This window comes from Sus scrofa, chromosome 3 (assembly GCF_054392235.1).
Source record: "Sus scrofa isolate SSC_HxYL_T2T_F1_AM1 chromosome 3, Sscrofa_HxYL_maternal_Yorkshire_Landrace_v2.0, whole genome shotgun sequence".
In the NCBI taxonomy this organism is placed as follows: domain Eukaryota; kingdom Metazoa; phylum Chordata; class Mammalia; order Artiodactyla; family Suidae; genus Sus; species Sus scrofa.
Window position 1 is genome coordinate 139,685,802 of NC_139385.1, and position 13,230 is coordinate 139,699,031.

At 44.0% G+C, this 13,230-nt stretch overlaps 1 protein-coding gene across 39 annotated transcripts in view; it reads left to right on the forward strand.

The window, feature by feature from the left end:
* KIDINS220 (kinase D interacting substrate 220) overlaps positions 1–13,230 on the forward strand; it is a 94,965-nt gene that overhangs the window by 72,490 nt on the left and 9,245 nt on the right. For 21 of the 39 annotated variants that reach the window (XR_014842574.1, XR_014842575.1, XR_014842577.1 and 18 more), the window contains 3 exons: positions 9,816–9,944; positions 11,428–11,526; positions 12,990–13,226. Coding sequence is in view for 34 of the 39 variants with exons in the window: in XM_085020027.1 (XP_084876153.1) it covers positions 9,816–9,944; positions 11,428–11,526; positions 12,990–13,226 (465 nt within the window). In the remaining 5 variants the exon portion in view is untranslated. Of the gene's footprint in view, positions 1–5,426; positions 5,460–9,815; positions 9,945–11,427; positions 11,527–12,989; positions 13,227–13,230 lie in introns of all 39 variants that reach the window. The other 18 variants (XR_014842573.1, XM_021087890.2, XM_085020029.1 and 15 more) reach the window with 1 other exon arrangement.

Genomic DNA, 13,230 nt, shown 5'->3' on the forward strand with positions numbered 1-13,230 from the left:
TTATCTCCAGTTTCTGGAAATAAAGTTTCCAGATAAACAGAGTTCGTTTAGCGCGTAGTGGGAATTATTTAAAATTCTTTCCCCGAACACTTTAGGGTAGGTTTCTATAAAAAACCAAGTTTTGTAGGATGTCACTTTGTGATATCACTCAAGGGTTTGTATTTAATGAGAAATACATTTAATGTGATGAGCCTTTAAATCTTCATTCATTCAATCAGTGTGGAATTTAAGAGCCCAGTTTGTATTTTAAGTTCTTAAATATTTCCATCAGAATGTTATGCCCGTGTAAACATGGTCAGTTTCATGTGGCGTAGGAGTTAAGAATTAATTTGGTGAAATATTGCATCCTGTAATTTTTATCTTAAAGCGTGCATATGAGTAGGTAATCATTTTTTAACTTTACTTTTCTTTGAGTTAATGTTAATGAGATAGAAAGAACCATTTTGGTGTTTCCATTGAGGGGCTGATGGTTCATTTGGAGTCGTTAATATTTTAGCTGAAGTGTCAGAGTGCCTTTGGTTATCCACAAATGATAGACATAATAAACCATAGTAATTCTGTTTGGGTGTTAGAGGAATCTTTTTCTTTCTTTTTTTTTTTTTTTTTTTTTTTTTTTTTGTCTTTTTAGGGCTGCACCCATGGCATTTGGAGGTTCCCTGGTTAGGGGTCAAATTGGAGCTACAGCTGCCAGCTTACACCACAGCCATAGATAGCAACACCAGATCTGAGCTGTGTCTGTGACCGACACCACAGGTCAGGGCAACACCGGATCCTCAACCCACTGAGCAAGGCCAGGGATCGAACCTGCGTCCTCATGGTTACTAGTCAGATTCATTTCCGCTGAGCCACAATGGGAACTCCTAGAGGAATCTTTAATCCATGGTTCATTGCCACCACAAGCAAGAATGACTTTTAGTTCAGTCAGGGAGCCTTTAATATATCATCGATTCATGCATGCGATCCAATTCTCTGAGCTAAAATTTCTCAGCAAACTTTTGATGAAAATGAGATACTGTGAAGAATTTGAGGGTCTTAATGACAGAGGCTCACTGAAATAGTAGCTGTTCCACGCGTAAGAATGTAGACACACCCTTGTGATTAAAAGGTGGCTGTAATTTCAGGAACCAGTGAAGGAGCATCAGGCAAATTTTAAAATGAGTTTTTGAGGAAGGGGAAATAAGGCAACTTCTAAGATGTGTTTAGAAGGCCAATAACAGTGAGTTAAAATGCTCTGAATATATCAGTGCCTTCACTGAATAAAATAACCATACTCTTTGCTCTTCTTTTAGTATTAAAAGATAGTTGTGCACTCTGTGTAATCAATAATAGTTGCTTCCCGAGCCTTCTTTTGCTTTTAAGAAATTAGCAATGACAGTGGCATGTAAAATTTCTTTTCTAGTAGGCGAGTTCAAGTAGACACTGAGTTCAAAGCCGTATTAGAAGCCGTGGTGGAAGTATGAAGTGTCTGTACACAGGAACACTGTGTGGGCTCCTCATATAAACCTGAGCCGACACAGCAGCAGTTAATGTGAAAAGTCCGTAGCCCTTTGTGGCTCTTTTGGTTTTCAGTCCTGTAGCGGAAACCTCCGTATAATTTCTGCGGTAACAAGACGGCAGATTGAGTCCATCTCCGCTCACTCAGCCGTGCGGAGGCAACACTTCATGGCAAGAGCTTCTTAGAGATAAGTCAGGAGCTCCACACACCTTTTTGGACACCTCGTCTTTAGGGACACAAAAGAATGAGTCACACACACACACAGACACACACACACACACATCACAAAAGCCAAGACCACAGAAAGTTAACCAACTCGCTATGGTCTTTTCAATATAGGTGGTCCCCTCTTGTTTTATCCTAAGGAATAGCTCATAAGCCTTTATAAATTAGATCCTTACGAAAATAGTTGGGTTCTCTGACATTAAGGACCCTTGTAATGATGGTGACTTGTGAGGTCCAGCCGAGGACTAATCAGATAAGTTGTAGATGCCTCTGGGTGTTTCTCCATCTTCCAGGCGGGGTGTCACAGCGAAGCCTCTGTGCTAGCTCTTTCCCCTGTAATTTTATAATAGAGAAAATATATGCCAAATCTTGTAAAACTAAAAAAACCCCATTGGACCCAAGATATGATCCCCCAGATGTTAGAGCGAGAAAGGACAAGTGTTTTCAAGCTTTCAAAGCAGAGAAGCCCTTTTTAAGAAATGAAATCTTCATCAGAACTCTAGTTTATACAAACCAGTAAAAATAAAAGACCCGTGGCCCCACTTTGGAGTTGCCTTTTCTCTGCAGGGTTCTCGGAGAGCTCCAGGACCCCTGGTCTGGTCCAGGGCCATCTGTGGGACTCCCCGAGGCTCACAGGAGGGAGCACTGGGTGTAGACCTCAATCCATGGGGCTGTTAGCGTGCAGCCTGCCTCACCCCTGCTGCCCTCTCTGCCCTGTCAGTCCTGAGCCCAACTGGGTCAGGTGCTTGGTCTTTCAAGTTCAACAGACCCTGGCAATTAGCTTTTTGCCTTGGAGAAATCACTTAACCTCTCTGATATTCCACTTCTTCATCTGGAAAAAGCAGACCTACCTCATAGGTCTGATGTAAGGAGAGCTCCACCTTCATGTACTCGAAGTACTTAATAATGATCATTATTACTACTCTCCTAAAGGCCGGATTCCACAGAGCTGTATTTAAAGAGTCAGAAACTAAAACTGTTTTGTATAAATAACCTTTTCAGTGGGGGGGGGGGGGGAGTGTGCAAATACCCCCGTCAGTTTACACTAACTCAGTCTTATCTGTTGATGCTTCTCTGGCCCGAAAGCTGTCAGTTGAGTTGTTTTCTAGAACTTAGAAGGGTTTCCAGGTTATTTGACTGTTCCAAATACTTTACAGTTTTGAAAGCTTCCCCGGGGAATTTTACTCGGTGCCTTTACCTTCTTTCAGTCGAGATCCCACCAAGAAGTAGGGGCGTTCAGGTCATTCTGTGGCCGTGCACGGAGGCCCCACCAAGGAGGGTCTGTCTCTAGTCCCATCTCCTCAGAGGCGCTGTTAAGGTCTTTCAAAGAGTTGCTTTTAGAGTGTTGTATTCAGTCTCTATTTAAAAAAAATTTTTTTGTCTTTTTTTTTTTTTTTTTTTAGGGCTGCACCAGCAGCATATGGAGGTTCCCAGGCTAGGGGTCGAATCGGAGCTGGCTCTGCCGGCCTACACCACAGCCACGGCAACTCGGGGTCCAAGCTGCATATGCCACCTGCCCCACAGCTCATGGCAACGCCGGATCCTTAACCCACTGAGCGAGGCCAGGGATCGAACCTGCGTCCTCATGGATGCCAGTTGGGTTTGTTAGCACTGAGCCATGATGGGAACTCCCCAGTTCAGTCTTTCATTTAAGGTATGAGCGGCTCATGGTGGTACCCGTGTTTCCTTGAAAAGCAGTTTCTCAGAGGAAGGCGAGGTGAGTGTTTCTTCGTCCCCTTGTCCTTCCTTGACTCACGTGGCTGGACCGCCTCAGAGCCTGTGTGATCGCTGGCTGGTTTGGGGATGTCCTGAGCCGCTATTCCAGTGGATGAAACTGGCGGGCCTCTGCCCTCATGGAGCTGCCGGGCGGGAACCATCAGTGCCACCAAGCCATTCTTTCTGCACCTGCTCTGTCGCAGGGTTTTCGCGACACATTTAGGGAGCTTTATTTAGATCATCTTCCTACCTTGCTGAAAAGGCATGAAAATAATTAGCACAGAGTTTCCCTGCAAAGAACTTTAGAATCGCGCAGGTGTTGTGAAATACGGCCTCCTGCTTTCCAGTGTGGTGGTCCTTTGGCTTTTGGAGATTGATGACGATTTACTGAGTTACTGCAAGTGTGAAAGTGAAGGTCATGGTTTTCATTGAACTGAATCCAATTGGTAGAGGGACCAAAGTAAACAAAAAAAAAAGATGGGACTCCACTGTAGGTCGTTTTTGTTTCCACCACTGGCTTAGAACTTAAAACCTGTTTTCAAACAAGCAACATGTCCACATCAAGCTGTCGCTCATTGTTCAGGAGCAGACTGGGACGAGAAGGCGAAAGAGTCCGTGGGTGAGGCAGGGCGCGCGTCGGGGCCCGTTCAGATGGCAGGCTCAGGCCGGGTACGCTTACACTTTCTCTCAGGAGGCCCACTTATACTTTCTAAAGCATTGTAGAAATGCATTTTTATTTTTTCAAAATTCTTTCTTTTTTATTCAAGTCTAGTTGGTTTATAATGTGCCAATTTCTGCTGTAGAGCGCGGAGACTCAGCTCTATCTATATTTGTATATAAAATCTATATCCGCGTGTACACACGTATACATTCTTTTTTTAATGTGATTTTCTATCATGGTCTATTCCAGGAGGTTGGATATAGTTCCCTCTGCTAAACGGCAGGGGGTGCATTTTTCCATTTGGAAAAGCGTTTGCTTATTTTTTCTTCAGTAGTAAAATGAAAAATTGTATTCACTTCCAGCTCAAGTTTTTGTGCCAGGCTTCAGCTCAAGAAATCTTTTAAAACTATAACTAAATTGGTTGGGAGGTAATTGAAGAAATGTGATATTGCAGTAGTGAGATCATTGAAATCCTAGAGTATAGGTGAAAGTTTAAAAATAACAACATCATATCTGGTACATGTGTTTTTTAAGATTGCCCTTTAAATGTGGTGTTAGGTAAACCTCATTTGTCAAACTTGGACCGCATTTTTATTTCTCATGTAGGTGGAAGAGGAAGGTCCATCTTCCAGCTAGGAAACAATAACTTTCTTTTGTGTCTTGGGTATCCTGTAGTAAACTATGATTTCGTTAGCACTCCTTTCTGATACTTTTCTCAGGTCTCCACAGGTATACATAGGAACTTTCTAAAAACCAACTTATAACAAATAAGGTTGATGTGTCAACTTGAAAACAAGGTTCTCATGAAATACTGCAGATAATGAGTACGTAAAAAAACAAAGCAAAGCATTGTAAATGGACTTTGACTCAATATTGTCAGTTACCTCTAGATTATTTTAACTATTTTAAGAATATCTACCACCAACCTAATCTGCACAGAAAACGATTAATAGTTGGAGGTTTTCAATCAGATTTAAAAATTAATTTAAAACTTGTTATGTAGCAGGAATATTGACTTTTCGTAGCAAATTTGATCTACCTGGTTTTCTTGTTGAATGTAGGGCCCATGACTTATTTATTCTTTTACTAGAAAGAATATCAAGTTTGAGAGTACAGGTTTAAAATTACCAAGCCCATGTTAATGAAATCAAACTGCCACGTGTGTGTTTGCGAGTGTTCCTTGCTTTGTGTTGCTGTAGAGGTGGTGTGTTCACAGTTAGAGAAGAATGAGAGGAATGACGAACGTGCTGCCTGTGTTTATTATATGTATGTAGTTGATGTTTCACTTTAAGCTCGTGTCCTTCATTCTGTTTTATTCCTTCCTTAAAGCCGTGTGACTCTGGGTTTAACAAACAGAGACAGGTACCGAAACTTTCAGTGCAATCTTTCTTTTCTTACCTTAGACTTAGAAGCAATCATTGGCAACCTCATGCTGGGCTGTTTATAAATCCGTGCTCATTTCAGTGCCTTGGGTTTGTTCTAATAGCTGCTTTCAGCCTTTGCATGGCTCTTCATTTCTGGCTAATCAGTTCTAAGCTTATTTAATGAATTTACCAAAGATGATCATGTTCCAGAGTGTAGTTTAATCTACTTACAATATAAAATCATATAGTTTCATCAAAGTAATTTAAATCTGTTTCGTGAGCTGTGGTTGTACGTGGAGGAATTCTAATTTCTGTGAATTTTGAAGTTTATGTTTAACACTTCAAACAGACTAACATTTGCATTCAGTTTTCTGTTTTAGAAGAAAACATTAAAAATAAATTGTGAAGTATACTGAAATGATCGTTTTTGGTCACAGGTAAATTTCAAGTAAGAATGCATGACGAGCTCTTAAATGTTACCATGCTGTCCACGTAGTGTAATTACTTTTCCACTAAAGAATGTATATACTGAATTATTGAAAGGGTTTTTTCCTTATCACTTTTGTACTTTTTCTCCATCTTTTAATGAGATTTCCATCCAAAGGTCGTTATTTTGGTTCCTAAGATTCATTTGACTTCAAAATAATTTTATTATATATGGATACTTTCAAAAAGACCTGGCAGGTGGTTGCCATTTCTCCTTTATGCAAAGAAGCGTATTGTAATGTATTTTCATTTATTGATAATTTACCCTTCATCTCGATAAAACCCAGCTCACAAGTAATCAGTAGTCAGACTCTAGCGTTGATAGAATTACAGGGGTTTTATATTCATATGCATGTCTGTCTTTTCTTATAAAACTTCAAAAAGTCATTTAGAGATAATATATATTTTATGCATAATTCCTATTGAGGAGCAAAGTATATTTTAAAATGATAAAATAGTAAAGTTTTAAGGGATCATGAAAGTAAAATAATGTGGAGTTTTTTGTTTTGAAAGAAAAGAGTGAGAAAAAATAAAGGGAACGAGTAGTATCGTCATTAACGTGTCTTTGTGCAGAATTCTCAGATTCCCTTTAAGATGCCCGTGACATTTCACACCCCCCGCCCCCACGTAGACACAGCTCATCTGCTTCATGGCTGTTTCTCTCCTGTCCTTTGTAGCACAATCAGAAGGAGTTTTTTGTGTGATTTAAAATTTTTAAACTTTAAAATAGTTTTAGACTTAAAAGGTACACCAGTTGTATTCCCTTAATATTCATGTCTTTCCTAACCGGGGCACATTTCTCAAAAGCAGACATTAGAATCGCTACAATACTCTCAAGTTACTGCGGACTTTGTTATAAGTTTTTCCACTGAGGTCATCTTTCTGGTCCAGGAGCCAGTCCAGTTGTATTCTGTTATTTCTCCTTAGAGTTCTCTAGTCTGTGGCAATTCCTCCGTCTTCCCTGGTCTCTTATGACCTTAAAACTTTTGAAGAATACAGATCTTTCATAGCCTGTCCTTCTCTTCGAGTTTGTTTGCAGTTTCCTCATGATTAGAAGGAGATTATTCATACTTGGCAAGAGACCCACAGCAGTGACGCTGCGTCCTTCCCAGGGCATCATACGCAGGGTCTTTGAGGCCTGCACCTTCCCAATGGTCATGCCAACCTCGGGCACTTGGTTAAGGTGGCATCTACCAGATTTCAGCACTGTAATGTTTTACTTTTCCCTTGGCACTGAGTACATATCTGGAGGAGAGACTGCAACTCTGCAAACATCCTTTTTCTCCTTGTACCGTTGTGGGTCAATCCATCGGTGCATCTTGCGTACAGCCGTATTCTGTTTCCCTCGTCTTTATGTGTTAATTAGAATTCTGTAAGTTAAAGCTGTCCCTTCTTCCTCACTTATCTCTACCTTTTTTTTGTATCAGACTGGACTCGTGGGCATTTTATTCTATGAACTGTAATTCAGCCTAGTCATTGTTTATTTTGGTGATCAGACTGTTCACTTGTGGTTTTCTAGTCAAGGAGGTGTAAGCCGGTGTAGGTGTGTCCAGAGAGAAGTGCTAGCATGGGCGGTAAGAGCATGTGAAAGACAGCATTAAAGGCCACTTAAAGGGTAAGCAGTGTTCGGGATAAAAAAGAGTGGCGTGCAGATGCGTGCTCTCACGAGGATGAGCCCGAAAGGCGTTATGCTTAGTGAAAGAAGGTAGTTCCAGAAGGTCAGATACTGTGTGTTTCCATTACATGAAGTGCCCAGAACAGGCAAATCCATGGAGACAGAAAGTAGACTGGTGGCTGCAGGGGTTGGAACTGGGTGTCGGAGGGAGAAGAATGACTGCTGGTGGCACCGGGTTCGTTTTAGGGGCATGAAACTGTCCTAGAGTTGAGGGTGGTGAGCCTTTCCCTCCTGTGTAAATGTACCCAAAGTCACTGAAGGGTCTCGAAGGGCACACTTTCAGTGGGAACACTGCATGGTGTGTGAATTATATCCCAAATAGACCTATTTAAAAGGAAAGAAAAATAAAACAAATACTCTTATTCCACATTCATAGAAAGTATTTTGAGTTTCCATGGTGAGTAGTGGATAACTAACCCTTTGATCATTGGCTGTACTCCTCCAGGCAGAAAACATAGCTGTGTACAGAAATATGAGAATTAAATTATGGAAACACTGGTATTTTGCGTTTAATATTTTTGAAATAATGGAACCTCAGACCATATAATATATTGGCATATTTTAAATTTATATTTAATTAAAAACAAACTATACATGTGTTTGGTGCAGTGTATTCCAACTCATTATAAATTTTTATGGGACTGTCTTATACTTGTAAACTTGCTAAGACTCCCTCTCGTAAAATTGCTACCCCACCTGTTCAATCTGATTTCATACCCTAGCTATATTTATATGTAATATATATATATATATATCTTCTGGGTATGTACTAGGTGTGTATTTTTATTTATTAGTTCCTATTAGAGTATTATGTTATGCTTTCATGTTGCAAATAATGTTTAACAAGTTGCTAACCGGAAGTTTTGGCTGTTACTTTTGTCCTGAGAATAGGATTAATTGTATTTATCATATTAAGACTAGATTGAATGGTGAGCAAGACAGGCCGTTTGGAACATAATCCTCTAACTAGTTGGTTTGTCTTCTCTTTACTTTGGTGCTAGTTTTCACAGACTCTTTAAAAATAGACAGTTGTGCTGGAGTTCCCGTCGTGGCGCAGTGGTTAACGAATCCGACTAGGAACCATGAGCTTGTGGGTTTGATCCCTGTCCTTGCTCAGTGGGTTAAGGATGCGGCATTGCCGTGAGCTGTGGTGTAGTTCGCAGACGGGGCTCGGATTCAGAGTTGCTGTGTCTCTGGTGTAGGCCAGTGGCTACAGCTCCGATTGGACCCCTAACCTGGGAACATCCAGGGAGTAGCCCTAGAAAAGGCAAAAAGACAAAAAAAAAAAAAAAAAAATAGACAGTTGTAGCAAAGAAGACAGGAAGTCGTAAGACCGGATAAGTTAGGGTTCAGATCCAGATCTACCAATAATTAGCTATTTATTCTGTGACTTTGAAGCCAAAACCTACCTCTCTGGACCCCAGCGTCCACATCTGTTATCCCAGAGACTCATAGAGAATTAGCCACAGAGACACACTTCTTTAATAGGGCACCACTTGGAGAAAATGTTTTTCTTCTAAGTAAATGCTAGATTTATTATTTTGCATTTTCTTTTAAATGAGACCGAATTTCAATGGATTTACTTCCACATGTGTTGAGCAGAAATAGCATTGTTTTATATTTACATGGCCATGGTAGAGACTCTTGAGGGAAATTCTAGGTGCTTGGACATAAACTAGGACGACGGTCTGAGCACTGCAGCCGCTGGGTTCCATCAGGACGGTCTGGACAGACCTTTAGAGCTGCTTCGTGGGGCACGTCGAAAGGACCGCGTAGGTTTTCCTCTCGTATTTCTGCGACGGAGGCACCTGTGATCCCCCTTCCTTTCCCTTCAGACCCTCCTGTCCTGTGTTACTAAGGGCTGTGCCCTTCTCTCCTGAGCTTAGGCTTGAGGTTATAGGCTCTCTTGAGGTTGGTCTTGGCTCACAGAATGTTCTGTCTTCTGAGAAGAGTGTTTCGATCAGGCTGTATCTGCCGTAGTAAAAGATGCTCCCGAAGGGGTACCAGTAGCTAAATCTATTCCCCGATGGCCTTTCCCCACGCTGCACACATCCGCTGTCTTTACCCTCATGTGAAAACACATCACTAACCCGCGCACTTCACAGTGTACTTCGTGAGTGTTTCTTTGTGACGTGAGTGCGTACATCTGGCAGGAAGCGCTATTCATACATGATCTTTCCCCGACTTATCTAGGGATCAGGCCCAGCTCCAGGAGCCGTATCCCTGAATGCAATGAACGTGGATGCCGTCTGTGAGAAGCTGAAGCAAATAGAAGGGCTGGACCAGAGCCTGCTGCCTCAGTACTGCGCAACCATCAAAAAGGTGACGGGCCCGCGGACCCAGGCGGGGCTGAGGGCGCGGAGGCGGGCAGGTGGACCGCGAGTAGAGGGCTGTGTCGCAGTGTTAACTTTCAGATGACCTCAGACGAGCAGAAAATGCTGCAACGAGGAAGGCAGAGCCCTGAGGGGTCTCACATTTAGATGAACCGTAACTCGTTATTTCCAACACGCAGCAGAGAACACGAGAAGGCCTTTTCTTTTACGTTGTATTTCCTTTTTGTACGTAATTATACAGAACATAATTAGATGGTTTTTAATTGATGTATTTCCTTTCACGTCCCCTTCGACGAGGCCGCAGAGGCTTGGGTTTGCCCGGCGAGCACATTAGAGGAAGTGCACGTCTTTCTTGACCTCGCTGTGCAGTCCCTGGCGCTGCCGCGAACCTGGGAGTTGGAGGGAGGCTTCGTGTGTATGAGGCCAAGTCCCAGGTTGGATAGGCTGTGTCTGCACCAAGTTAGACTCTTTCCGTCCGAGATTTCGTGAAGTAGGACACGAACCGCAAGCCCCTGTTCGTTACATGCTTTAGAGAATGGCATCTAAAAAGATTATGGGCAAACATACCGTGACACTCATCTTAAGCTGCGCTTGGTCAGCACTGCTGCAGATAATGCCAGCTTTCTTACGCATCGAGTTGGTGGCAGCCCGTTTGCAGCGCGTCGGGCACCGCCTTTCCAAGGCACGAGGCGGCCGGGTTGGCATCAGGGGAGAGGAAGGCCTCCAGCGTGAGTCCTTTGTGGGGATTTTGTTTCCCGCCAGACAGTGTCTTCTCCCCACTCAGCTCTTGACTGCCAGGCCCTGGCTGCTTGAAACCTGGCACCTGGTTTCTCCAGTGCTGGAAGCTTCCTGGCATTTCTGCCGCAGGCCCTCGGTCACAGCCTTGCTCTGACCTTCTGCGGGCTTAGCCCTTAGCCCAGCACTCCAGGTGTTCCATGGTTTTACCATAGTTAATGAAGTCAGGTTTGGGATTTCGTGAGGGACGCTACCTACTATTAACAAAGCAAATTCCATCATTTCTTACTTGGGAGAGGCCAGCATGACAGAGACCCAGTAGTGATCAGATCATTTTTTGGTGCCTTTGCTGGACTGGGAAACTGGTGGGTGGACATTCCTGACGGCTGAAGGTATCTGCTGCAGCTGATACGCAAGTTCGTCAGAGCTCATGGCTTCACTCCGGACTTTGTCAGCGACCGGCGCGCGGACAGACGTCTTGGTCCCTCCCAGCTGTTGCCTTCGTGGCCGTGTTTTATGGCTGAGAGGAGAAAAGCTGACAGTTTTGTGGTTGCTCATGGAAGTAGTTTCGGAAGTAGCGGGGGCGTTGGCTCGTGGCCGGTCCCTCGAGCACCTTGGACTGGGGTGGAGCCTCTCTGGTGGCTCGCTTCTGGCTCGGTGGCCACAAGGCGAGTGTACTCATCAGTCACTAACGGTGCGGGTGTCTCACCTGTCCTTTGTCTTTGTCCTTGTATTAGGCGAACATAAATGGCCGTGTGTTAGCTCAGTGTAACATTGATGAGCTGAAGAAGGAAATGAATATGAATTTTGGAGACTGGCATCTTTTCAGAAGCACAGTAAGATATTTTATATTTGTGGAATAATTTACAGCATTGTGTAAAACACGTACCAGCGAGTGCTGGCCTAAATGATAGTTTCCTGTATTTAAAAAAACATGTAAAAATTGTATTTTACATGTATGTGTACAACTCTAGTATTTGCTGTCATGCAGAATAGACACAGCAGCACCAGCAACCTTTGCCTTTGAGGCAAATTCACTTGGAAATGTGGGCGAGAGGCCACCCGCCAATGCTCCATGCTGCCATTGACCACAGCTCTCTCCTTGACCTCAGCCAGGCAGGCCCCTCTGTGCTTCTCGGCCTCGACGCCCATGTCTGTCCTTGTTGGCCCTGCATGGCCCAGCTGTAGCAGGACTCCTGTTAAGTCAGTTTAGAGAGACTCTCACCTTCAGTGTCTGATCGTCCTTGGTGTCGGATCGGATTCCTCATCCCCACCACTGCCAGTGGTGTCCTAGCCCCCGCCTCCCCCTGCTCGCCCCGTCAGGTCGGTTCAGCCAGAATCCCCCCTTGCCCTTGTCCACCGACCCCACCTCGCTCCTTGGCTGTAAACGGCCATGTGTCCATGCTGTGTTTGGAACTGAGCCCAGTGTTCCCCACTGCAGGGGGTCCTGGGTAAAGTCTGCTTTTCCTGCTTGAGCTGCTGTCGGGCTCTGGTTCTCTTTGACATACGGCAGTTACATTAGGCTCTGTTCTGAAGCTGAATCTTAAAGAAGTAACATAACGGCCAAATTAGAGTACAACGCATGTGATGGTGGTGGCCAACCCGGTTGCCCTTCCGCATCTGCAGGGATTGGTTCCAGGACCGCCGTGGTTGCCAAAATCCTTGGATGCCCAAGTCCCTTGTGTAGTATGTCATGGTATTTACATATAAGCCACACGTGTCCTCCCGTATACTATAAATCCTAAGTTACTTACAATGCCTCATACGATGCAGACGCTGTGTAAATAGTTGCCAGTGCATGGCAGGTTCAAGTGTTGCTTTCTGAAACTTTCTGGAATTCTTTTTCTGAATGTTTTCAACCTGTGATTGGTTGAATACGCGGGCGTGGAACCTCTGGATACCACAGGCCGACTCTGCTTCTCTTGTACCCCTGATCCTTGTATGTCCGAGGTCAGTCCACTGAACCCCTACCGTCAGTCCTCCACGTCCGAGGTTCCTCCGCATCCGAGGATTCCGCCAGCCCGGACCATGTACTAAATCCGCAGCCTATGACTTTGGCAAGACGTCTGCATGTAAGCGGACCTGTGCAGTTGGGTCCTGTGTTGTTCAGGGGTCAGCTGTACAAGTTAGAATGAGAGATGAGCAGGTCTACTGCAGATTTATTTGACATTCACCTATAGGAAATATGCCTTCTCATTTCTAGGGTAATAACTTTGTGTTTTATTTTAAAAATAATGTCTAAAGCCTCTGCAAGGTGATTTGTCTGTGTGGGCAGTAATGGCATCTTTTTTCTGTTAAGGTGATAGAAATGAGAAACGCAGAAAACCAGGTGGTCCCCGAAGACTCGCGTTTGCTGAGTGAAAACAGCAGCAGCGCAGCTGCTCACGGCGAGTCTGCTCGGCGCGCGTCGCACAGCGAGTTGCCGCACACCGAGCTTTCCAGCCAGGCTCCCTACACCCTCAACTTCAGCTTTGAAGAGCTGAACACGCTTGGGCTGGACGAAGGGGCTGCGCGTCACAGTAACCTCAGCTGGCAGGTAC